Source organism: Phycodurus eques, chromosome 16 (genome assembly GCF_024500275.1).
Source record: "Phycodurus eques isolate BA_2022a chromosome 16, UOR_Pequ_1.1, whole genome shotgun sequence".
Classification (NCBI taxonomy): Eukaryota; Metazoa; Chordata; class Actinopteri; order Syngnathiformes; family Syngnathidae; genus Phycodurus; species Phycodurus eques.
Genome location: NC_084540.1, coordinates 2,725,217 through 2,753,058, shown reverse-complemented (window position 1 = coordinate 2,753,058; position 27,842 = coordinate 2,725,217). Strand labels below are relative to the sequence as shown.

The 27,842-nt window shown below is 44.7% G+C and overlaps 1 protein-coding gene across 1 annotated transcript in view; it reads right to left on the bottom strand.

The window, feature by feature from the left end:
- grin2ca (glutamate receptor, ionotropic, N-methyl D-aspartate 2Ca) overlaps window positions 1–27,842 on the bottom strand; it is a 49,912-nt gene that overhangs the window by 14,017 nt on the left and 8,053 nt on the right. The window contains exons 2-5 of the mRNA XM_061700370.1: window positions 18,250–18,682; window positions 9,065–9,666; window positions 3,776–3,890; window positions 54–265 (exon numbers count right to left, since the gene is read on the bottom strand). Coding sequence (XP_061556354.1) covers window positions 54–265; window positions 3,776–3,890; window positions 9,065–9,666; window positions 18,250–18,666 — 1,346 coding nt within the window. The 5' untranslated portion in view covers window positions 18,667–18,682. The remainder of the gene's footprint in view (window positions 1–53; window positions 266–3,775; window positions 3,891–9,064; window positions 9,667–18,249; window positions 18,683–27,842) is intronic.

The window sequence follows — 27,842 nt, the reverse complement described above, 5'->3', positions numbered from 1 at the left end:
CAATCATTGACTCATTCCCTACTCCCTAAGATGTGTCGAGCGTCGGTACTTACGCCTCGGTCTTGTTGGACTGTCGTCGGCACGGCACCGTGTTGCTGACGCAGGTCCCCGTCAAGGGGTCCACGGCCTCTACGATGACAAAGGGGCGCTCCTCCAGCGTGGCCACTGTCAGGTGCCTGTAGTCGGACACGGGCTCCAGGTAGGAGCCATAGCGGGGCCACACTGGGTACCTCATCTGGAGCATACTCATCTCGTAAGTCCCCACCTGAAAAGGAACATCCTGGCTTGAAACCCTCATTGCAAACCATACTTTAAAACCCCAACCCTGGCTTTTAAAAAAATACTTCAAATGCCATTTCCGACTGGAGACCCCAATTCGAAGCCCCTGTGTTGAAATCCTAATTTGAAATTAGGATTTCAACACAGGGGCTTGAGAACGTAATTAAAAGGCTTTTCGGTCGCTGTGTGCTGCGTTGCTATGGTGAAAGACATTGAAATGTAAGAAAGAGAAGGAAACTTACACTTAAATGTGGTAAATTATACAAAAGAAAACCATTATAAATGGTTTGAATCCGTGATCCTGATGTACTGCCTCCATTGTGTGCAGCGGATATTTCCATTTTTTTGATATTGTCTCCCTGAAATGCGTGCAGCCACTCATCTGGTAAATTTCCTGACTTTGTTTTTGGCCACAACCATTTCGTCACAAAACAAGGCGGGCTCAATCTCAAGATTTGTTTCTTCTGGCAAACAGGGTTTGTCGCGGAGAAAGTAAGCACTGATAGTCCTCTTCGGAATTGTTCATTGTTTACAAGATTTCTTTGTGAAACCTGTAGCTTTGCACGATAACCCAAGACCTACCTTTTGCGAATCTTACCACTAGCGCGGCGTAAAAGTAATGTCTCTTTGGAAAAGGCCCCATCCAAACAGTTAGACGCAATCAGTCATTTTTTACGTCGCCTTTTAGAGCCCAAATAAAGTGGAGACACGTGTGAGCAATGACGCCTTTTCGCCCGGAGTGAGCCGGATGAAACTGCTGACGATGCACCTGCATAACGCCATTTTATCACATTCTCCCATCTTAATGCACCCGTCCCCAATTTCCCGCCGTTATCGCTCATCCTTGCAAGGTTTGCGTGTAAGGACTTGGCCGCCGTTTGTGGACACTTCAGAGGAAATTTATTTTTGGGTCAGTGCCGTGGCAATTTTATGCGCCACGCAACAATCGTTGAGCTAATTCTAACTGCTCGCGGTGGGGGAATTGAGCTGAATGTATAATTAAGACGTGGAATTGAAGCTTTCAGTGCTACGAGAGCAGGGGCGATATTTTTTCAAGCGCTCCACCCCCCCCCCCCCCCCCCCACCCCAATAATCGAAACGCCAAATAAACATTACTATGCGTAAAACTAAATGCCATAGGAATCCAAAAGTGGCCTTCTTTCGAGAAAAAAAAAAATAAAGAAATGTTACAATAACAAATTCAGATTTTTTTCCTAATCTTTCTATAAAGTCGACTTTCCCAAGATGAAGTCATAATCTTACAACAATATTCATATTTTCCCAAGATAAAGTCGTAATACAGAGTACCTTGACTCAATTTTCCCCATTGAAAGGAATTGAAATGCCATTCATGTAAGGACTGCCCCCCCCCCCCCCAAAAAAAAACACCATTTTGTTGTTTTTACTATTTTATGAGAACATAATCAAAAAGTATGTATAGAAATGAACTTGTATTATCAAGCGCAAATGCAAACTCAAATTTTAGCTGGTAACTCGAACATCTTGTAAATTGGCGCACTCAAGGTACCACTGAGTTCTGATGAAAGTCAGAGCTTGTAATTAGCCAAAAGCGAAAGTATGGAGAAGTCATTGGTTAAATGTCCGGTGCCAAAACGGAGGTATGCAATTTTGTAAATAATGCGACAACAATTTGTTGCAAATAATTTTACGGATCCCCACGCGACCCCATTTTGAGAACCGGCACACTGAAACCAGGCAGCGAGTAACCGAATGCCGTCACGTTTAGTTTAGTACTGAATAAGATGTCAGCATGATGAATGTTGCCGTCTTAATTTGACTTTTTTGTTTTGTTTTGTTTTTTCGCAAAGTAGGGCAGGCACCACGACGGGAGCGCTCAACCAACTCCATGAAGAGAAATCACGAGGCAGCTGCAGGAAAAGGGCGAGCAAACACGCGATCGTCTCCGGATGTTTGGCCGTGAGTCACGCCGATCGGCTCCGCTATTTACCTCCGCGCCTCTCAATCGAGTCCAGCCGAATTTCAAACGGCTGCAAAACACACTGAGATGAAAACGATGGCGTCCCTGCGGTTCTTCCTCAGGCACGGATCTCGATTGCAGACGCATCCTTGACTGAGCGACAACCAGAGCAGGGAGTCATTGAAACGCTGAGTCTGCGCTTGGCCAGTTCTTCGCTTTCGGTCTTCTTCTCGATAGATAGATTAGATAGATAGATGGATGGACGGATGGATGGACGGACGGACGGACGGACAGACAGACGGACAGACAGACAGATATCTTTGATAAAAAAAAAAAAAAATGCAGAAAAAGAGGGAGAATGGCAAATGCATGTTTTTTAAAATTTAGTGTTGCACTAAATTTAGATTTTATTTCGAAATGCAATTGTTTCTTTTCTTTTGAATTTTACGATTCTCAAGGCGTGGGACGAGTACCGCCGGCTCAGTCTCGCGGTATGCGAAAGAATCACCGAATTAAAAGTACAAATCAACACTAATATGTTGATTTGAAGCTAATATCTATGCATGCAACCTGTTTCAACTTTATATATTTTTTATTTTTTATTTAATCCAGCACTGTACATACATTATTTTACTTTTCATGGACAGTACTTTTTTTTTTTTTCAAGTACAATACATTTTGTAAGTACACTTCAGTTGAATTGAACTTTTCTGTATAATACACTACATTTACAGCTAATCTTTATGAACTGTTGCCCTTTAAACATCTTTTTTAAAGTCGATTTTTTATCTAGCTTCAATGCGCAACACCTTTAATTGAGTCATTATTTAAGATGCAGTGTTAATGTTCACACTGCATAATAGAGTGGCTTATGATAATAAAGAGCGTATATAATACTTTTCAGGAATGGGCCTCAGCCTGGTTTTCGACGAACGCTTTGGCCTGTCACGACGAACGTAGGTGATTATTGTGGTACTTGGAGTGCGAAGTATTTTGGAGGTGGTTGAGATCACTGTTCTATATGTTGCTTAAAAACAAACTCATTTCCCCAAGCGTTTCAAAACAATACATTTTGAAGTCGTAATTGCAATACCGTGAAACCGCAATATTCGTACAGTCAGAATCTGACCGCTAACTAACACAAGTAAAGCCAATACTATATATGCAGTGACTCAGCAAGACTGTATGACTTGACTTATGATTTGCTTAACGCGAGTCATGACTCGACTGGAAGTGGAGCAGGGCCTCGACTTGACTTGCTTGATTTTCGCCACGGTAACTTGGGACTTGAAGGTCAAGACCCGAGACTTGCTCATACCGTATGCGATGTACTCCCCCACCTCGAAAAGTTAGCGAGCTCAAGTGTGAGCGCCGGATGGAGTGGACGGGTAGAATCGTGCCAGTGTCAGACGATCCTTCATTAAGTGCTTCGATGGCGTGAGCGCAGCCTCTAAACGAGCCTCGATAACCAGATCGCCGATGAATGAAATCGCCGCCACCGCGGCTCACTCGAAGCCGACTCGTTCCCGAAACTCGCCGGCCGTGAACCTCCATTACCTTGTCCCACTGCCTCTCTCGGTCCAGAGTGATGATGTTCATTGCCGGGTTCACCAGGTAGCCGTTGGCGTTGAAGGAGAAGTCGTTGTGCTCCCAGGTGACGTTCAGCATGTGCCTGCAAAAAACGATAGAAGAAAGCCCTCAGGGGAAGCCAAGTCAGTGAGCCAAAAAACAAAAGGAGCAATGTTAGCCGCTTCCTGTTTAGCTTGCAGGAGGTGTCGTAGGTGTCAGTCTTGTAAACCCGACTTTAGACCGAGGCTGGGCGAAGTATGGCACTCCGTTATTCAATCAGAACCACCGAGCATTTACGTTATTAAGAGTCCATTCATTTGTTGCGGTATATATAAACATATAAAATATATAAATATATCAAAGATACATTTGTCAAATCCAATCCGATCGTTTATGCCACTGACAAATACATTTATCAAAGTAAATTTTTTCAACGTTTTTTTTTTTTTTTTAACCAACAAATAGCTACCTACTCCAGGTTTAAACCTTTAGAACTCCTGAAGCGGTGGACCAGGGTCACATAAAAAAAATTAAAAGAAAAAAAATGGTTCTTTGTCTATTCTGATGTAAGGTCGTGACAGTTATTTCCGTCTGGATTCTGCAACAATGTTGTATTTAAAACTCCAGTTCCTCCGTTTTGTATGCCTCCTTTGATCGCTTGTTTTCATCACTTCCACACCCGTTAAATTAGGCCCGCTGTGCCGCTCTCGCACCTCCACCATCGCTCCAGCGGAGGTGATGAAAGTGCGCGCGCGTCGGCGAAAAGCCCCTTCAGTCGGGTAATCTGTGATAATCCAATTGACAGGTTAACCGATTCATTATCCAGACAGGAATGGAGCGAGCACAGTCGAGGTTGTTCATGTTTGATGTGCGAGAATGTAAGACAGTAAAGCCAAAAGGAAGAGCTTTCTTCTGTATGCTCGACCTTCAGTGCGCAGCTGCTCAAATTGTGCCCGCTGGGTTATTTCAAGAGGGATCGGTACGGAATCAAAGCCTGGGATAATAGTCCGTCGTTTCCACTTTTTTTTTTTTTTTTTTTTTTTTCTTCCCTCTCCATGGACAGTTCGGCTTCGCACAAGGTAAAGTTGTCTCCCCTATGGAGATGCCACCAGAGAAGTGTCCCCCGAACAACCTTGTCTGAATACAAAATATGGTTTCTGCTGCATACGGCGATAACTGAAGAGCAAACGTTCACACATCGACATGTTCAGATCATTCAGGATATCTGGGCAAGCATTTTGTACACATTCCCAGAATCCTCGCTTTTCCAGAATCCATCCATCCATCCATCCATCCATCCATTTTCCGTACCGCTTACCCTCATAAGAAGAAAGAAACAAAACATTCAAATGAAAGGAATGGTTGAACAAATTCACCTCATATTCAACATTTCTCAACTGATTCAAATCCTTCTATCAACAAAATGTTCAGCGTTCCGAGTATTAATTCCAATGAATGGAGAAATATGACAAGTTCACCTCAAATTCAACATTTCTCAGCTGATTCATATCACATCAGCGAATTCTGCATTTTACATGAGAATATTCCAGATTCATTGGAGAAATTGTACATCTTTGCCTCGGATCATTCTGCTCCCCCCCCCCCCCTCATACAGTATTTTCCATTTCCATTGATCCATTTATTTCCCTGCGATTGGCTGCCGACCAATTCGGGGTGTTTCTGTAGAAATTGCTTGATCTGATCTGAGTTTCTCCATGTTCCGCACTGTAGTTTCATTTCTTGATGGTCAGTCTTCTAACCGACACGGGTTGTACAGTTATAATTATTTCATTGCTACAGATGATATCGAACCTCTTTTTTTTTTGTTTTTTTTTTAGCATTTCTGAGGACAGGCCACACCTGTCTGTCACCACCGACCCCCCCCGCACCCCCTACACTCGATTGCTCCGCCGTCTCAGACGTATGAAGGCGTGATGAGATGGATGGCAGCGGGTGAGGACACAGTTTAAGGGATTGAGCGTGGCCATAAATCTGCAGCACCAAAAAACGTGACAAGAAGAAGTGTTGGACAAATAAATGAATGTCTTGAAATACGAAATGCTCTTTCAGGAAGCGCGTGTCCAAGTACACAAAAATAATTTGATATTAATTCAAAATAATTGGTCCACGTCACATGTCTTTAAAGTTTGAAGGACGCATTTCTGGGCTTAAAAATGGCGGATGCAGGGGAAATGTATTGTCATTGGTTCGCTGTTGGCTCGGATCCAAGTAACCATCAACAATTGTATTTTGTGATCATGAGAGGGCTCCAGATTTAGTATTAGTGGAAGAGTAGCAGACAAAGTCCAAAACTTCAACAAAGCCCTCCTTTTCACTTTAATATTACATTTTAAAGAAGGACAAGGTCATGTCACAAATCGTTTTGGGTTGAGGCACACGTTTTGGGGAATTTAGTATCCCCCCCCCCCCCCCCCCCCCCCCCCCAAAAATCAGATTGCCCTATTTTAGCCCTTATTATTTAATGCTAATTGATACAATGTTCGCCTTCACTTATAGAAAGTGAATGACTTTTGCTCTTTGTTTTTTTTCCCCTTCTGGGATTTACTTTATTTCTCCTTTTTTTCTTTGCCTGTAGCATTCATTTGCAACAACTTCCACAGAAATACTAGAAATAAATGTCTTGCTCCTTTCTTGTAATATGCCAAACAATGTGAAAAATGATTATTCGAACAACTCAAATAATTCGATGACAAAATCAACGTCTGCATCGAAGCTTCCCACGAATAATTTTTCCACACAGGCTAACGTTACTGCATACCTGCGTGAATAAGTTGGTGCGATGGTGCCGAGCCAGGAGGAAAAGAGTGCGTAAAAGACAGAAAATGACCAAAATTTGGGATCATTTTACACTAAAAGAAAATAAAGTGTAATCTGTCTACCGCAAAGCACAACTGGCTTACGCAACGGCACGTCCACGGTCACGTAAACATCGTTAGCTAATTGAATATACCCTACCACCGCGAGTTAGAATGAATTGTAATCCCTCCACAGGCGGGAAAGGTCCGTCCACAGGTGGTAACAGTCACTTTCAATCGCTTTATTGAACAAACGGTACGAAAATAAACACGTAAGCAGCCCATTCGTAGGCCAGAACTGACGCGCTGGGACTCTACAGGCTAATCAGAGCTAACGACAGCCAATCAGAGGCAGAGGAGGACTCATCAGTGTTCCAAAAATACTAAAGAGACTTTTTTTCACCGGACTTGATCAATTTTTATTGTTGTGGTCCGTAGATGCACACAACTGGGTATACTTTAGGGGAAGTTAAATATTTGTTACATTTGCTAGCCCGGGAGCTAACTAGCTAGCGAGCTAAAGAGCTAAACAGCTCGCTCTGTTTCGCGCGATCGTGGCGGCATCGTTTAAAACGGTTTCACTAACAGGCAGTCCGGGTCTGGAATCAGAAGCAGTCCCCTTACGGACCAAAAAAAGCAGTTTAGTAAAAGAAGGAGCAAGATCAGGAAATGACCGATAAAGCAAGAGAACATTTGGAACAAACGCTGCTTAAAATGGAACGATCGGTGTCATTTTTATAGAACAAAGAATAGAACAAAAATATTGTGCAAACAGTCTAAAAGAACTGCAACAATAATCTGCAATATAGCCAAGCAAGAACTGTGATATAGCAGAGGATTACTGTATCTGTATTCCATGAGGATAAATTGCAGGGACTCATTGTTCCAGGGTTGGGACTCATTGTTTCTATGACATGTGCATCCCGCGACTCACGTAGTTTCGAGTGTAAAACGATTTTTTGCTACAGTATAGAACGTCATACTCAGTATGCGAATCCCGAGTAGTAAAAAAAACCCCACATGCATATTTTGCACTGGTATTGTCGTTTAATAAATCAATTTTTAGCCGACGACTCGACTCATCAATGGGATAATCGGGAGAATAATCGACTCGCCAATGATTTGATAGCTGCAGCCCTCGAAGTGATTCCGCTCTTGTTGTCTGTTTCTTAGTGGGAATCAACTTGCTAACCGCTTTTTTTTAAATAAGGGTCGCTTGAGCGGGTGTCACGACAGCTGAGCAAAAAAAAAAAAAAAAAAAAAACGACAGCCCACCAAAAATAACTTAAGTAGGTTTATCTCCCAAAATGTATTAACAGCACGTCTGAGCAAATATCATTCCAACGACGATTCCTGGTGGAGTCAATCAATTTCCTCTGTCCCTCCTTGACCCTTTCCCGGCTCCGATCGGTATCCCATAAACCGATTGGATGTGACTCGCTCGCTCTCCGTGTGTGAGTGTGTGTGTGTGTGTGTGTGTGTGTGTGTGCGTGTGTGCGTGTGTGTGCGCAGCCCGACTCAATCCAAACATGCACATGAATGAGCCCTTCGCCGAGAGCCTCACTTTCAAATTCATGAATGACTTGCCACATAAATAAACATCCTGCCACAATTTCATTGGAAATTTATGATTTGGAGTTTGCACCCATTCACAGATAGTCCCTGGGCTTACCGCAGTCCAACAGTTTGTATTCAGCTGCACTCTTGACAGTAAAAAGAGGACACTGGTGTGTCTCAGATTGTTTCCCTAAATGGATCTTCGCTGTCGTTGGTGTTGATTTGATCAAGTCTTTTGTTGGCAGGTTAAGTGCGATAGTGGAATTGGAATTACTGTGTCAGGGAGTCGGGACAGACGGAGCTGTGCGACCACGGATGTCTTTGTGGGGAACCTTTACATCCGATAGAAATTGCCAAGATAAATCATTTAAGAAAGCTTTAATTTCAACCACTAATGTGACCTATAACCTGTAAAATTTAGTTGAGTAATTATTATTTTTTTTTTTCAAGACTGGAAATAAAATAAAACGACTCAACTAATGTGGTTGCACAAGTGTGCGCAGCCGCTTATAATTGGGATGTGGTTGCGTTCAGATCAGAACTGACCAATCACATTCAAACTCATGTTAAATGTGAGCCAGCACTCAGCTGCCACTCTTTAAAGTGTCTCTGATTAAGACCAAATGAAGTTCAGATGTTGTACTAGGCTTTTCCTGACGTTTTTGTGCTTTCAAGCGCGAGCCTGAAGGAGCATTGTGCTGGCAGCATCATGCTTCAGGGTTGTTTTTCTTCAGCTGGACATGGGGCCTTAGACAAAGTGGAAGGAATTATGGAACAGTTCCAAATAGCAATCAGTGTTAGCCCAAAAACCTTCAGGTTTCTGCCAATTCTACTGACATTATCTGATCAGATGTGGCAGCGTTTTCTGATCCATTCCCATGACACACTTCAGTCTTGTGCTTACCTGAAGAGCGTGTCGTTGGTAGCCACGGTCTTGACGGGATTGTGGCAGTCGTTTTGTCCCTCCGGAGAGAAGCCCCTCTGCTTGCGATAACTCTGCACGCCTTTCACCACGATGGCCACGCCATCCCGTACCCTCTTTCTCAGGCTCATCCTCCAGCGGTCAGTGATGACGCTGATGAGCCCCACGGGGAAACTGTCGGGCGGCGGCATGTCCGGGTTGCCCAGGGCCAAACTGGGAATAATCCAGATGTAGCCGGGCCCCACCAGTCCGGCTTCGGCGGCCATGGTGAAGAGATACTGGGCCTCTTCATGGGAACAATAAACCAGGAGCACCTGGGCGTCGATCTGCTGCAGCAGCCGTCGCGCTCGGATGTCGTTGGTGTTGTCGGCGGACATGTCGAATGTCAGAACATCCTGGAGCTCCCATATGAAGTAGCTGGTATCGATGTAGGCCTTAACGTAATTCACGTAGCCCTCGCAGCCTGGGTACAGGCTGGTGATGACCACGAAGCTGTCCCAGTTGTACTCCTCCATCACCTTGAACATGCCGTTGATCTGCTGCTCGATGGATGAGCCCAGCTGCAGGAAGTTGGAGCCCTCCGCCTGCGGGAAGAAAAACATGTCCAGAGCAGAGGCAGAAAAAAGTACTCACACTCAGTAGCCCTTTATGGTATGTGCAACATGTGCAGCCACACGGTGGCGGTGGCATTTACAAAGACATGCTACGTGATTGGAAGTGGTTTTCTGTTGGCATCGTGGCAGGTCAATCATTGGCGTTTGCATGAGGACTGAGTGCCCCCTTTTGGAGACATTGTAAGGGGTCTTCGAGGATTTTGCTCATCAATGTTGAAGTGAAAGGAATCGATGTCAAGGAAGTATGTCATCGTCGTAGTTGGAAGAACTGTATTTGGGGGAGAAGCCAATCTTAGCCTGTTGTGGCGAACCTAAGATAGACAAACACTCAAAGATAGATAAGTACTCAAGTAAAGTACAGATATTTGAAAAATCTACTTGAGTACAGTAAGGAAGTATATGTACTTTGTTATTTCCAACCACTGGTCTCGATAAAATATTCATCCAGTAGTTAATGCAATTGCTGTTCATCAACAAGCCAAATAAACACTCAATTTCTGTCCAGTAATGTTCAGCGAGAACCTCTCCTTCATCTTGTAAGTGACTCTTGGCCGTCCACACGTGCCTAAGTGCTCCTGGAGCTCCAGACCTATTCATCACCTAAAGCACGTGTCTCACTTTTGCCAGGAAAAACATGAGGCAACGTGCATATATTAAATGCTGCCATCCATGTGGCAGGCCTCAGTTTTCCATCTGTGACCTTAGGGTACGACTATAATGTTACATTTTTGCGGAAAATGATGTTACCTGAAGCACTGCGACTGAAGCAAAACCTCGAGTGGTCTTTTACCGAATCTCGCATATTCCTCAGAGATGGAGTTTCAGAAGGAATCAGTTGTAACTTCCAGCGATGGAAATAAACCCAAATTATGTAATTATCAAGTTTAAACCTTCAAGCAAGTCCCGAGTGACTGTGGTAAATAAAAATGAAGGAACTCAAATCGAGTCCCTACCACATTTCGAGTCAAGTCATTACTTTGGTTAAGTAAAGTCTTCAGTCAAGTCAGTCAGTCACAACATATATTCACACACTGGCTACTTTTTATTCAGTATCTGTACTTGCATTAGTTAGTTATAATAACTAGGTGTGTAATTGTATACTGTATGCATTTGTCCCAATCTGGAAGTCATGGTCTGGTGGATGCAGTCATATGACAAGTTCGCTTGCATTCGTTGTTGTATCTACTACACTCCAGACAAAGTAGCGGTTAAGCGTCTAAAACTGTTCGCCAACCGCGGAAACACGCCGAAGAGGCTAATGCACACTAGACGGCGTCGCGTGTGCCGATCAGAGCAGCGCAGCCAGGCGATAGGCACAACCTCTTAGCCCATTCTTTCAACCTGACCAGAAATCAGCCCGATTTGAAGCAGCAGTTGAAGGACGAAGTGTTTGCCTACACGGAAAACGAGTACAATTCTGCCGATTCCAACCCTCTTGCCGGGCAGAAGGCTAATAAATCTGTTCATCCTAATCGAGCCATGTCGGCATAGTGTTAACTGGCTATACCTGCCACCTCAGTCCCCAACGAGAGGGTTTCATCCAGTCATTCACCGCCATCGACGTCTCCATCAGTTTACCGCCACCGATGTATATGTTAATCAAGTCCGTTTTTCAATGGATCGACAGGGAAGAGGGTCTCGCCCGGCTCGTCTGCGAAATTAAGATGTGAGGATTAACAGACGGTGGCGCTGAATCACTTTGGATTTGATTTAGACACTTCAAACTTGAACAGAGTATGTATATGTCTGATAAAAACCGAGTATGTGTCACGGAAGATAGTAGAAAGTGTGTCCCGATCATGAGAAAAGATGACGCGCTTCATGGAGTCAGTGGTGAACGCCATGTTAAAATGCCACACAGATGGTGAGTCAGCTACGCTCATAGTGCGTTTCAGTTCTATATCTGTAAATACGTTATTTTGCCATCAAAAGCCCATTCTCAGTCTTGTTTTTGTCATTGGATAATATGAGGTGGAACAAAGGCGTCAAAGTCACTGTTGTGCTTGACATGTTTCATGCCACAAAAAGCTCCTTTTCTCCGCTTTTTCAACAGACACCGGCATCTTTGATGAAACAAAGAAGAGAGTCTAGAATTTTCTTTTGGTAAGCTCTGTGCTTATATTGTCACAGAACACAATAATCTGTTAGTCTTGAAAGATAAGTCAAATCACTCCAAAATAAAGCAAAAACTGCCAGGAATATCTGCCTTTGAAAAAATATCCACGTACATATGGATGTAGCCTCAGGACAGTGGGTCAATTGTCAAAAGGTAGCGATTAGAGTGTTTGATAAATGGTGGAATATTGCTATCGTACTATGAGTTATGAGTAGATTCCGTGCACATCTTTCTCTTTCGTCTAGGACTTTCTCAGCGTCTCTTGAATGGTTGTGTTCTAAAAGCCGCCGGCCGAGCTTGACCTCACAGCTCGGGCGAGAGTGGGGTCAAGTACCCCGAGACTGCGAGCGGGTCTGTGATCTTGTTCCGCCCGGCTCCTCCGTGTCCTCGAGAGGCCGCTCGGTGATGTATGAGCATCTTACGAGTCTCGACGTGACCGCTTAATGCGCCCGCTTTCCCGACTCTGCTCGGCCTCTCGCTCCCTTTGAACCACCGCGAGAGGAAAAGAGAAAGATAAATGTCTTCCAAGCACTGTATATTGCACAGTGCTACCTCGACTTACGAGTTTGAGTCAATCCGTGACCAAGTTGGTAACCGAAATGAATTGGGAAGCTCTGCTTTGACTGTTCTCAGTCTGTGTTTGAAGCTTTTGTATCAGTTGGGCTTGAAAACCCAAATATTTGATTTTCCCTGCAAATAAGGGTGCAACCGAACAATTTCCAAAAGTCAAGGTACCGTGCTATTCTATTGTTCCTTTCTGTCTTGAAAGTTACTTCAAACTGGAAAGTGGGAACCTTATCTCGGCTTTTCATTCGTCTTTTTTTCTTAATTAAAAGCGCCATATTTATATCTTTCAGGCGTGCCGGTACAGTAAATTAATTTCAGTTATCAGTTAAATGCTTGAGCGTAAGGGAGGTTTCACCGGAGGCTGAGTGGTGTACATTGGCGCGTATCTGCGAGACTGCGACAGTGCACAATGCGCTTTATGAACCTCTCGGGTCAGAAGTCGACTTTTTCGTCAGGGCCGAGCTTCTCGCACAATCAGTCAGACTCGGTTAACACGGAGTTGACTGATGGCGCGGTACGCGACAGGCCCGGGGCATCGCCGCAAGCCACCCGTTGTGCTTTGAATTGGAGCAGAGATCGGTCACTAGCCACTTTTATGACGGCCATTTCGATTTGATTCATTTCAACTTTGTCATTATACGTCACAAAACAACAAAATGTAGATTGTGTCTTATAAGAAATGCATAAACGGTAATTTACAACCTAATTACTGTAGCATACTCTACAGTATATGCCGTGTGTAAAGCACGAGATGGTATCGAAATATGTTAACGTGATTGTTTCTACAGGTATGGCTCTGTGTAACTAATTTTCATTGTTCCTGTGACAGTGACAATAAAGCTCTATTCTATTCTATTCTATAGTGTGATGCTTACACATTTTACACATTACACAATACGATCACCCCGTTTTAGGAAGCAGATGCGCGTCGTCCCTAATAGACCAACAAATTAGAGTCCAACAGTTGTTTACAGTGTCATAGTTGGATTAAAGCAAAGCGCATCCATTGCAATTTGCCAGACTCTACCACTACACGACGCAAATGCATGGGAAAGTCATTGTAGTTGAATGCAGTTGTATGATTCGCCGTGTTAGGAGGCAGATGCGCATAATCCTGAATATACCAATGAATGAAGTGTTCCCAAGAGGTAGTCGGTATCTATTTCTGGTGTGCTGTTCGACAAGAATCAAACCCATCGCGATTCCCCTCGGAGTACGCGGAGAAAATGCTAGATTCTGAGCATTATTCCGTAGTTCAGTACAGCGAGATGGACCACAGTCCACAGTCCTAAAGAAGATTAAAGCCACTGAGTGGAGATCTTAGTTTCTCCATGCTCAGATTACATTCACAGTGGCAAAAAACTCTTTGCACCACAGGAGACTCCTTCAGAGCTCACCTCCCGACATTTTGTGTGACGACTCCCTTTAGGAGCATCCGCTTGCACGCCGAGCTCTGCCGGACGGGAGATTAGCGACCGTCGGACCTGAGGAGGGTTAGACAGGAGTGGTGAAGCGGCGATTATCTGCAAACAGCTGTTTGTGGGAGAGCGAAACAACGCTTTTATAAGTCTTAACGGGGGCCATATGGAGTCCCTACCTGCACTAAAACTCGGATTTGGCTGAAGGTGACTGCAATGACTCGGGTTGCTCTATTAATAGATTTAGGATTGCGGCCAAAAAAAGCTCAAGGAAAGCGGAGATTGATATCAGTTGCCTTGGAGAGGCTTAAAAGCACGATGGAAAAAAACCAATAGAGCAACGAATTAATGAAGCTACGGCAACATGACTGAAGCACGCCATCTCCGCCCCGTTTCCCGTGAAGAGGGACTTCCGGCTGCCGCTCGGCCCACGTCAGCTCGATCCCGCCCGGCGACCAGGAGCAGACACGCGACTCCCTGATCGCTTGTCACGGCTGGAGCCCGCCCAGATTACCAAACCGCAGACACGCTCTGAATTGGACCGCGGCGAGTCCATGTGATGAGAATAAACATCGTAATGGGCTTGACAAATAACCATTTGTTCGTATTAAAATCATCCCTCGAGTGAGCCCCTTCTTGGCCATGCACAGTTCCCGCTTATGCCTAATAATGTCGTTAAAACTGATGTATTATTCACTGATAAATTAAGAAAAAAGGGTGCGGAAAGGCCCATTTCGCAAGGTTAACAAAAGCCATCAAAAAAACTTGGAGCCGCATCAAAATTTAATGGCTTCCTCCTTGGCCCCTGCCTCACCCTGCACAACCTTCTTTGGGAATCACTAAATAGTCTAAAGTGAATACAAACATGCAGGAAGTAACAATCTTAAAAAGTGTGACAAAAAATAAATGAAACTGGCAGACACGCTCATGACTCGCTGCCAGTTCTGGAACATCAATATTACGATTGTGCCGTAATCTCTGCTTCTTTTTCAGGATTTGCGTGGGACACTTTGCCCCTGGCACAAATATGGAGCGAAAAACCCATGAAAAATGACCGCATAAATTGCAGGAGGGCCCGAGTGAGTGCCTCTAACGCAACGCTGTGTCACGTACGCACATTTTCGAGGGGCACAAATGGTTAAGTGTGGCCGTGAGGAAGGGGAGGATAAGCCCAAATCATGAGAAAGATTGCTGAGACGATGACAAGACCTCAGCCAGAATAGCCAGTCAGTGGGGAGCATCTTTGTTCGAGAAGTTGTGCGCCAAGATGGTCCCAATCTTTGGGTCAGAAGCTTGAGAGTTGGACAGGAATTTTACAATGCATATGTTCCTCGCAAAAGCCTGAAAAAGAGCACAAAGCAAGCCGAGTGAACAATTCAGGTATAAAATATAGACATCAATTCAAATAGCATTCCTTCGTCGATGGCTTTCAGATTGACATGAAGCCGCGTTGCAAAATTGCCGGCTGGAAAGAAGTTTTCCCGTCCACGACTGCTGTTCGAGAAGCTTAATGGCCGTCACAGTGCTCCAACACGTAGCGCAAGCTACGCTATCCACGGCAAGTATCTTGAAACGGGATCTGGCCTCGACGAACCCCGAGAGCAGGCATTCGTGCAAAGCCTGGGGAAGTGTATCTGTAAAGCTGCACTGAGAATTCAGCATCAAGAAATGTTTGATTCAGCGAAATGCTGAAAAAGCTCTACCCGTACCGACTTCACGCTCAACAACCAGACGTCGGTGCGGCCTTCTTGTTTGGCAATCTTGCAACACTGCTCGAGGGTCAATTGGTGTGCAATGGGAAAGGAAATGACCACCGTGATTGGCCAATGTGTGAAAAGTGTGTTATCGTTCAAATCTACAGATTTCCCATAACTCTCGTAAACACTGAACAACGGCGAAGAGGACTATCGCCTCCTACCGGGAGTGCCCGAGGAGACAATCCTGATAATGAGTCCAACTGGTCGCAACGAACTGCATATCGTGCAGTCGATACGCACAAGGTACGGGAACGCGAAATGAGCTGATAATACTGACATTAACTTTCACAGTGGCGCCTCACTGGCTGCTGCAGTCTCCTTTCTTTATTGTCACACCTGCTTCATGAAGACCTGAGACAAATATGGCTCCTGTTAGGAGCTTTTAACATATCACCACATGATGTATACGCCCTCAGCTCACGTTCCTCTCTGGCCGAACGGTCCTATTTCATCTTAACAGCCGCCTTTGTCACCGCGTCCCGATTCCTTAATACGCCTGTATGCGCGCTGATGTATTCCGACCGGGTCGCACCTGGAAGAGAGAGGCGTTAAGGACGGAGGTGAGGAACGGGAGGCATTAGAGGCTGACTGGCATCAGGCGAGGCCAGCGCGAGGACAAGGTCAACCCAATGTCAAAAGGATTCAATGCTCCGTTCGGTGCAAAATAGAGCGGCCAAGTGGTGATAGTATTTTTTCAGAGAGCGACTAGCAGGCTCACGCTGTGAAAATGAGGTACTCTTGTTGAACGAAAGCGTACAAATGTGCATGTCGGGTGTCCGGCAGGGGTGAAGCGAATGTGAGCAAATCCAATCAGGACAATTTGAAGTCTGCAGCTATGTTTTACTCTTAATTATTCACTAGCTCATTTGCTGCGCCGATCGTAAATAAGACGGGCCTCAACAACGGGACAAATAATGACTCCGGAGCCACGGGCGGCTCATTTCAGTGGGGAAAAGTGCCTTTAATATACAAGTCAATTGCGTTATGAGCTTGTACGTGGAATGAATTCAACTCGCCAGTCGAGATAACACTGGAATGAGGGTTTAGCCTGTTAGTCTGCATGTGAGCGTCTGCGCGTGACCTGCGACCCCGTTCAAACACCAAACCAGCGACTGACTGTTTTCCCGTCACTCAAGCCGCGGTGGAAGGTACCGCTGTAGTGTATTTGTCGTACATTTTCACCCCGCCGACACCACTTTAGGGATGTGTCTGAGGGCCGGAAATCTTAGCCACACGGACGCCATTTTGAAAGGATTACATGTGGATTCTGGTGCTGAGCCGCCTCACCTTCCCACTTAAACGTCAATGATTGCCGGTTTGTTGCTCCTGTTAGAAGCATCATCCCAAGCAAGCCTAAATACAATATGTTTGGTGTTATGAAATTGTATTATATATTCTATATTCTACAGTAAAATAAATACATGCTTTGTTCTTTAAATAAACACATGACTTTATTCCTGTAATAGTACACCTTTTGTTCGATAAAAAGGACTTTATTCATGCAAGAATGTATCATTATGTGATGATAAAGTACATCACAATCATATCGGCTTTTAATTGGCACAAGGCAAAGGTCAGAAGAAGTCATTTGGTTAGCATGTTTATGTCATATTATTTCTGGCAGTTTATTTTGGGGACAAAGCCACAGCTCGAAGCCCCCGTACGGTGTGAGAACCGCAGTGTGAAAACCACCATCATCAAGCACGCTAGTCCAAGAAAATGAGCGAATGCCGGAATTTACATCGGACATTTCGACCCTGTAAAGTGGCCTCGTCCAACGCAAAGTCATGTAAAGATGACAGATTGTACTAGTCTAATGGCCATTTTGCCGGAGCTAATTAGCACTCAGAGGGCTTGCCTTGAGATAATTAGCTATTTTTTCATCCTGTGTTAAAGTGTTGTAATTATCCTTGACCGAGCCTTAAGGTACATTTACAGCGAGAGAACACGAGTTTTAAAAATGTCAACTTGAGAGCCGTTTTTAAAAAGTTTGCCCTCCAAAATCCGGATGTCGTGTAAAATGAGCGTCACCGATTGAACCACGTCGGAGGAAACGGGCCTGGCAGCAAGATTAATAGGAGTCAGGTCTCTTCTGACAAAAAAATATATCAATAAAAGGTCAGAAGAACCTCAGCAAGCTTGTTCAGACCAAATAAACAGACCGCCAATCCACTGATGTGTGTCATGACGTGTCATTCAAGTTGAGGTTGACGCCAGAGGGATTTGGGTTCAAACTGAGCCCTGGACCCAAACGGACACAATCAGGTGACTTTCAATAGGGCTAGTGTTAGCTTGATATTCTTGGAGTGGACTTTCAACTTTCTGTTGGCAATTTTGGATAAGGTTCTCGATAGACAGACAGCGTTGGAAGTTAGGTTGAACTTGGGCCTTGGACCCAACATCTTCCATTGGGGTTACTTTGACCCAAACGTCCCTCAAAGTATTTGTCGTTGGCATTTTAGGTTACGCTGAGGAAAGGACAGCATTGGCATCAGGCAACTTCCACGAGAGCTAGTGTTAGTTTGACCCCGCTGATGTGTACGTTGTATTTCGCAGCATTTTTGCAGTGCAATCTACATCAATTATTATTACTACCATGGCAAAAGACGACTCTGTTTTGGTGATTTTGGTTAATAAAGTTGGGCTTTGACATGGACACAACAAGAAATAGTGTGGTTAGTAGCCCGATTCCAACCTTGTACGGAAGGACGACGGCGGAGCCTCCGCTGATCCCCACGATGGGCACGCCGGTCTGAGTGGAAATGAAGTCCAGGATCTGGGCCACGGCCTCGGAGCCCACGTTGTCCTCGAACACCACGCCATGGACGCGGTTGGTGGAGAGCGTGTCGCAGATGCGAGTGAGCAGCGCTCTCGGGTTGGTGTTGTTCACCAACACAGTGATGGGGTTCACCTCCAGAGGCAAGTCCATGAAGTTCTCGCGACTCAGTCGCCCCTTGATCTCCGCCTGGTAGGCCGAGCCGCTGAAGACTACCGCCACGTTCACGGCGGGCGCCGGGATCCCGAAGGGCCGGCCGGAGCAGCGGGAGGTGGCGCTGTAGAGCAGCATCAGCATCAACGGCCACCGCGGGGAGGCGCTCGGACGAACGCCCATCTCAGTCACCTACTGCCTGCAGGAAGGGGTCCACAGAGACCACTGAGGTGAGATGCGCAGTTTTTTTGGCTTGTGTATTGAGTTCAGTGGTTCTCAAACTGGGGTCACACAAGGGTCGTAGCTTGGGGGGGGGGGGGGAGAATATAGTCCTATTTAAGATGTCTCTTTCAAAAATAAAAGGTGGAATATTACGAGAATAAAGTGAAATTTTGAAATTCACTTCTTCAACTTTGACTTGATATCATAATATTACCACCATTCACATTATGACGTTTTACCGCAACAAAACATGTCGTTGTTCTTGTAATGTAATTTTTTGAAAAAAATATTCTTTTTATTCTCGTAATATTACTTACGACTATGTACGTCGACAAAATACTTTGTCGTCAGCAAACTATGTCTTTGTTGTCTGGAAGGTTAGCATTTTTTTTTAAATTGACTTTTTATCCTGACAAAATAAAAACATTATTCTCCTAAGATTACACATTTTAACCCAATAAAATACACCTTGGTTTCTGTAATGATTAGAAATGTTCTCATAACATTCCAAAAGAAATTGTCGGAAAACTTGTTTTTCCTTGTCAAAAATAGGTAAATTTTCATTCCTATGGCATTGAGGGGCACACATAGTATTTTTGAAATTGTCATCCGTGGCCCCTCATACACATACTACAAATTACAAGAAAAACACGCACTACATTATACAAAGAAATATACTGGAAACAATGTGTCTGCCACACCCCAAGCAACCCCAGTGACCATTAACGCTGGCATCTTTTGTTTGTTTTTGTTTCTGTGCAGGTTTTGCATCGGGTTGGGAGTTTGAATGAAAAAGACGATTGTCCTCGGGTTGCTTTTCCTTTGGGTTCTGCACGCCGCCCGCTGTTGACCTGCACACTCTGAAGTCAGTTTCACGGTAAAGTGGTCGTTTCTCTGTTGTGTTGTGCAAATACGCAGTAATCCACACCAGCGCTCGTTGTCTTATTTTAGCGGTCCGGCGCTGCTCGTTGCGCCGTAACCGAGAGGCCATTAACGGGCGCTCAGAGGAGTATTTTTAGAGCGTCGGCCGGTGCGGTGACCGTGGCTCTTAGGGTGGCATCTGGCGCCTCGCTGCTGTTGCGTTGTGCGCTCCAACGCAACAGATGGTGGCCAGTGTTTAATGCAACAAATGGAGAACAAGAGGATTTGTCAACCCCCACCCGGCCTGCTCCCACCCCAGCACACTCTCTCTCGTGACAACACGCTTGAGGCTGTTGCTTAATTTTTCAGACTTAATCTGCCAACGGTCCACTTGGCAGTTGTCATGAACTGACATCATTACCGGGGGTTCTCAAACTTTTTGGGTCCAGGGGAGAAATGTTTCCAATGATACCCACATAATCCAAATGCCAATTAAACATGATTTTCGTGTGTACGCCTAAATGCCATATTCATTTAAAGTTGCCTGTTTCCAAGAAAAACGTTGTAATGTTGAAACTAGCCGTATTTTCTCAAGAAGAAAATAAGTCGAAATATGTAATGTTTACAAGAACAAATTTGTACTATGTCAGGTTCAAAAGTTGTCATCTTATGGAAATAGTACGACAACTTTTCAAGAAGAAAAGTGGAAATCTTACTTTAAATTGTATTTCGTTGGAATACAAAATCGTAATCTTAATAAAAGTTAGATTTTTTTTCTCCAATAAGTAGTAACCATCGGAAGAATTAATATTCATTCTTATTTTTTAAAGAAAAAGTTGTCATCTTTTGTGGAACGAAAATATATTTTGTCGGAATCAAAAAGTCATAATCTTACAATAAGAGAAATGTATACACTGTACTTGTATAAGAACAAATTCGGATTTAAAGTTGTATTTTTTTTAAAGGAAATAGTTATCATTTTTATCTTGAACGTACTTGGTTTAATATGTTTGTTTTATTGAGGCACCAGTCCACATAGGTATGTATTTAAAAAAAAAAAAAAAAAGATACATTATAGCATTTTATTGCAAATTATTGTGGAGATCCAACCTCCGGTTCACAGATTTGAGGGGACCGCTGATCTTTATTATCACTGCTAGCAAACGTTCGTTTCCTTACGTTACTCCGCCTGAAACGGCCAAGTTGACCTCGCATCTACTCGGAGCTCTTTGTGCAACCTCGCTAATGGGCGGGATTTCCCAGCGCTAACTGAACTGATTGCTTCCAAACCTCCGATTGCTTCACTCTCCGCCCTCCGGAAGGTGACGGAAAAGACGGCAGAATGCCGACATTGCGATCTTGTCACAGCCCTTTTGTCAAAAGTGTCAAAGTGCCGTTGGGAGGACCCGGGGGGCATGGCACGGCGGTTCCCCTGTCAGAGAGATCTGATCCAGCATGTGATGGAGTCCCAGCGGGGTGAATATATTGTAATCCCTCGGTAATCCCCGTCAGGCGTCACAGTCCCTACGGCTTGATTGTAGCGTATAAATTTATCAGGAGATTTGGCGCGCGCACCAGGCTGCATGGAGGCCACGTGGTCTCGTACCAAATTGTGTCGTAACACAGCACTACTGGAAGAGATGCAGCGTAATTAAGAGCAAGAAGAAGGAGCAGAGAAGGTCCCCAACTAAACTGCAGAAATCGCGGAGAGAATATATTGCCTGTGAGTATTGTTGTATGTTCTGTTTGAGTTGCTGTTCTGTGTGTGTTAAGGTCGCAGTTGTTGGAAGGTTTACAGTTCTAATTTCCGTTAACTTGTTTACATTGTTTTTGCATTATATGTTAGCATAAACCTTAGCATGCTTTGTTAGACAAAACGATAGGATATGGTATAGTTGAACATTTTGGCTTTTAAATATACAGTGGTATGTCAATTTACGAGTGACTTAGCCTTTTTTAAATAGAAGCCGTCGTTTGGCAGATTTGTTGTTGGTGTCTTATTGGTTATTATTTTTTTGTGATTTAGATGACGATCAGACCACAGTCCTAGACCAATTTTTGCAAAATGTTCAGAAATTCCAAAGGGTTCACATATTATTTCCTCTCACTGCATATGTGTACAGTACACTGCCCCCTGGTGGCCAAGGAGGAGCTGCACAATGAATCCATCCAAACATGCTGCAAAAACGGTTTATTTATTTACATTCTATTTAATTATGTTGTTTTGATTATGTTGTTATTGCATGTTCTTATAAAGTACAATACTGTAGAGTGCTATTTTCTTATTCAAATAAAAACAATTCTTGCTGTTTTATGGGCGTTGGAACCAATTAATGGCATTTCATTTCATTGCAATGGAGAAAGATGATTTGAGATCGGAGTGTGTTTCGTTATGCGCATGGCCACGGAACGTATTAAACTCTTAAGTCAAGGCAGTAGGGGGGCAACGGATCAAAAAACTCAACCTGCTTGGATCCGTTTCTTCACTTCCTGACCACACTCACCATTGCTCTGGACGGTTGAACCCAAGTATTTAAAGACCTCCACCCTTGCTATCTCTTCTCCCTGTAGGCTCCCTCTTCCCCCACCAACCCTCTCATTCATGCACATACATTCTGCCTTACTTCGCCGAATCTTCATCACAATGTCATCTGCAAACATCAAGGTCCGCGGGGATTCCAGTCTAACCTCATCTGTCAGCCTATCCATCACCACTGCAAACAGGAAGGGGCTCAGGGCTGATCCCTGATGCAGTCCCGCCTTCACGTTAAATTCGTCTGTCACATCTATAGCACACCTCACCACTGTTCTGCTGCCTTCGTACATGTCCTGTAGTACTCTGGTACTCTGTCATAGGCTTTTTGTCTAGATCTACAAAGACACAATGTAGCTCCATCTGACCTTCTCTGTTCTTTTCCATCAACATCGTCAAGGGTAATCATGCATCTGTGGTACTCTTTCTAGGCATGAAACCATACTGTTGCTCGCAAATACTCACTTCTGTCCTGAGTCTCGCCTCCACTACTCTTTCCCATAACTTCATTGTGTGGCTCATCAACTTTATTCCTCGATAGTTCCCACAGCTCTGCACATCACCCTTGTTCTTAAAAATGGACACCAGCACACTTTTCCGCCCATTCCTCAGGCATCTTCTCACCCGCTAGAATTCCGTTGAACAAGCTGGACAAAAACTCCACAGCCACCTCTCCTAGATGCTTCCAGACCTCCACAGGAATGTCATCAGGACCCACTGCCTTTCCATTTTTCGTCCTCTTTAATGCCTTTCTAACTTCCCCCTTACTAATCATTGCCACTTCCTGGTCCACCACACTTGCCTCTTCTACTCTCCCTTCTCTCTCATTTTCCTCATTCATCAACTCCTCGAAGTATTCTTTCCATCTGTCCAGCACACTACTGGTACTAGTCAACATATTTCCATCGCTATCCTTAATCACCCTAACCTGCTGCACATCCTTCCCATCTCTATCCCTCTGTCAGGCCAGCCTGTATAGATCCTTTTCTCTTTCTTTAGTGTCCAACCTGGCATCTCCTGTTTGGCCTTTGCCACCTCTATCTTTGCCCTACGTCACATCTGCGCTTCACTCGCGAGTGTGGATTAAATATGCTGCCTTTGAGTGAACACGCAAAATAAAAATTTTTCACCAGACACCAACCAATCCGTAGACGACGTGTGTGCCGAACTGTGGAGAGAGAGAGCAACGGATCAAAGATGATCTGTTGCACTACAAGACACCACTGTGCAATGTTTAATTTGTTTCTTCATGTGTCAGTTTCGTGCGGCCCGGTGGACGTCCCTGGTGAGAGCGTCTGCCTCACAGTTCTGAGGACCGGGGTTCAATCACCGGCCCCGCCTGTGTGGAGTTTGCATGTTCTCCCCGTGCCTGCGTGGGTTTTCTCCGGGCACTGCGGTTTCCTCCCACATCGCAAAATCATGCATGGTTGTTCATATGTGCCCCGCGTTTGGCTGGCAACCAGTTCAGGCTGTACCCCACCTCCTGCCCGATGATAGCTGGGATAGGCTCCAGTGCTCCCGCCACCCTTGTGAGGATAAGCGGCTCAGATAATGGATGGATGTGTCAGTTTCACATTCAATTTAAACTAGGAGTGATAAACAGCTTGAAGCAGGAACGCTTTGCCTCTTATTTGGAGAACTGTGCGAGCAATATATTCTTCTTTTCGTTTCCTCAAAGTGATGTGATGCAATAGTCTCCCATTTCTTGAGAGCGAGAGAGTGAGAACAGCTGCTAAGGAATACTTTAAGTCTGTGTTTTAATAAGTGTAAATGTGTTAAAGCATGTGGGAGGGGTAAAACTATATTTAGCAAAAGTTTTATATGGTCTCTCTAAATTGCAGGTTTTCACCTATTGCAGATGGGTGTGGAAAGTATCCGCCGCGATAAACGGGGGTTGACTGTAGCGGCAATCTGTCAGCGGTGTCCCAGCCCTCACCATCGCACCCGCGAAAACAATTGACCGTCAAAGTCAAGTAATTATTCGCCGGCGTGTGCGTCGCAACGATCAGCTCTTGTCGCCGAGTTATCGATGACACATTGCCTGTTTGGTTTGATCCCGCATCCTTTGTCGTGTTCGACCTTCACGCAGCCGCCTCAGCTGTTTGGCCGTCTTGATTGAGCATGTGCAAGCTCGGGAGCCTTTTAAGCATCTGGACCACGTATGATGCTCGCCCGTCAAAGGAATTACCCCCCCACGCTATTCTGGTGCTGTTGCTCCTGAAACATGGATAATGTCATTGCGCAGAACCTTCTTGTTTCCTGCTGTTTCCACCTGTATGCCAGAACACTCATGTTCAACAGTCAAAAACACTAAAACAGAGCAAACAAAAAAAAGTCTCAAGTAGCCATGCCCAAAACGAATGTTTAATACATGTAAAATTTGGCGATCGTGGGCCATGAACTAAGAAAATTAAAATCCCAAAGCCAGTTTCACTTAGCAGCATGAAATTTGGTATACATGTCTCTCATTAGGGTGGCACAATGAACGACTGGTAATCACATCTGCCTCACAGTTCGGAGGACCCGGGTTCAAATCTGGCCTCCCCTGTGTGGAGTTTGCTTGTCCTCCCCGTGTCCCTGTGGGTTTTCTCCGGGTACTCTGGTTTCCTCCAGCAAGAAAGTTTCCGTGAAGATGTGTCTGTACCAACAAAGACATTTCATTTCACACATGAAATGATAACAAGCTGTGGTTCACTGCTAAACTTAAGCTACTTCGCCAGGCTAGAGAGGACCGGCTATCAAAGTGGGGGCAGAGCCCTGCACAATCGTGCTTGAAATCAGCTGGTAAAAGAAATCGCAAGAGAAATTATGCAGAAACGATGGAAAAAAAAGCGTTGACCATTCATGCACAGCATGTGAGAATGGATCTTCAAACGACAAAAGATCAACCAAGCGGCGGGCCCAGAACTTGTGTGCCCACCCTGTCTCAAAGTCTGCGCGGACCAGCTCGCTCCAGTCTTCGCACAGATCTTCAATAGTTCTCTAGAACTGTGTGAAGTACCATCCTGTTTCAAACGCTCCATCATCATCCCAGTCCCCGAGAAACCTGCAATCATGGGCGTGAATGACTACAGGCTTGTTGCCAGGACATCTGTGGTCATGAAATCCTTTGACCGCATCGTGCTGGACCACCTAAAGAGCGTTAAAGGTCCCGTGTTGGACCCCCTGCAGTTTGCCTACCGAGCAAACAGGTCTGCGGATGACGCGGTCAAAGTGGGACTGCAATTCATCCTTGAACACCTCGATGGCACGGGAATCTACGCGAGGATCCTGTTCTTGGACTTCAGCTCTGCATTCAACATCATCATCCCTGAACTCCTCTCCTCTAAGCTTCTCCAGTTCAGCGCCTTGCCTGCCATCTGCCAATGAATATAAAGCTTCCCGATGGGCAGGACACAGCAGGTGAGGCTGGGGGATACCACCTCATCCATACGCACTATCAGCGCCCCAAGGATGTGTCCTCTCTCCACTGCTCTTCTCTCCCCTCACGAACGACTTCACCGCAACGCACCCGGCTGTCAAACTCCTGCAGTTTGCCGACGACGCCGCAGTCATGGGCCTCATCAAAGACGGCGACGAGTCTGCGTATCGACAGGAAGCGGAGCGGCCGACACAACCTGGAGCTGAACACCTTCAATACTGTAGCGATGATCGTGGACTTCCTTCACCACAACTGCCCCGTATTTTGTTGGGATAAAAAAAAAAAAAAAAATCATAATCATTTGATAATAAAGTCGTATTAAGATAAACTCAACGCTAACAAGTGAATTAAAAACCACAACAACACTTCCTCGTAATATATAATATTTTTTTTTTGGTGCAACAGTCCTTCCAAAATAAATTTATAGCACGTTTTCCGGCGCAATGCTAGCACGACCACAGTTGGCGAACCGCTGCCCTAAAAAAACATTCATGAAGCCTGACGAGGGGATCAAAAGTCAGCAAGGACATCCCTTTTTAAAAGCCAAGACGCATGACCACAGTCGGGCCTGCGTGGACTCACTATTTTGTCGAGCGTGAACTCGGGACGGAAATAGATGGAAGTCGGCGCTGCGTTGTGCTTTCATCTCGCTCGCCCGCCGCTGAAATTTCATGCTTTGACAGCAAGCGACACTTCATGAAAGTCAGCATCGTTAAACGTACAAATTGGGGGGGGAAAAAAAAAAAAACAGGCTGTTAGGGTGAGGAAGCATATTTCCCATTTATTTGTGACGCTGAATACTGAAAACCAACAAGCTTGCGTCTCTTTAATAATGATAAAAATAGTAAGGACAAAAGGTTGTCTCCTTGAAGAGATGGAATCACTTTACTGACACAAATGCAAATTTGTCTTCTTCTTTTTTTAAATGATCTAATACTTCTTGGTTGTAATTATATTTGGCTTATTTGATGTCGATCCAATCTGTCCTACAGGCAAAGTTAAGCTGAGCGACAAGGGGGAAAAGGAAGACTTAGAAACAGCGTTAAAAAAAAAAATAATCTTTTCAAGAAGTATATTTGGATGTCGTATTTTTATCTACCTGTTCCTTTTTAGACAAGTCCAAATCAAGGTCAAATTGGTTCTCGTAACTCATCCTCGATTTTAATTCCATCCAATCCAATGCATTACATATTTCAACGGTCTGAATGTCCATCCATCCAAAATTGTCACTCAGAAATACAATCAGACTCTTAACAAGCATACATTTTCACCAGGATAAACAGTTTTAATATTATTTGTCCGAGACGAACAATGTTGAAGACATGAAGCAATTTCGAGAATGAACACGATCATGTATTTATTTATTTTAACTAAATGCACATTGATAGTGTTAATGTGTCACTCACGGACAACATAATGACTTTAGCTTTTTGTGCGCGAATAATGCGGACGCATATCACATCGGCTGCAGATTGGATGTTTTCCCCAGACGTTGAAAAGTGACACGGGAAAGGTGCTTTGCGACATATCAGATTGAGTGCGCTCCCGCTTCATCGGTGTGAATAAAAATGGGGAGAGAAAAAAAAAATGTAATCACGGGACATATTTCCTCACAATGCTTCCATTTAGCGTCCGAGCGTGTGAGCAGCGATATCGTCTGGTCCATTCGAAGCGCGTCGATAAAGACTGAAGGGAAAATGACTGCTGGGGTTTGATGCTGTTCTGTATATTTATGGAGCTGGAGGAACTACTGATAGCTGCACTTTGTGATAAACTGGACAGGTGAAATATCAGCCTACGTGTTATCTGCTAGCGTGAACTGAATGTTGTCGATATGGCGGATAGAGTTAAGCCATTCCCACTGGAAATGTATGCTGGACTATTGAGGAGGAGATGATCATCAATCACGTGGCCTTCGGAAGCGTGTTTTAACTTCCGACATTTTCATTTGGACCTGAGCACCAGGCAGTAATGAAGGCCAGCTTGGGAATAGTTTCGCCAGTGTCACAGACAACAAAACTTGCTGGAAGGTTTGTCCTCACCAAGGATGCACGAAAACATTCTCAAGGATCCATGTTTGGAATTGTTCAGGAAGGGAGCTATTTGGGGCAAATCCCTTCACGAGTTAGCTCCTGGAAAGTGAACAAAAATGACGCGCAACCGTATCTCCGACTGATATGAAATTCGGTGGCTATGTCTTTCATGACAGGAGAAACAAAAAAAGGTTTCACGCAGGAAACTCCACAGGAAGTCATTTTTGGGTGAATTCCGTGCAGTGTCGGAAATCAAACAGGAACTCATGCATTTCAGTTTGAAGCGGCC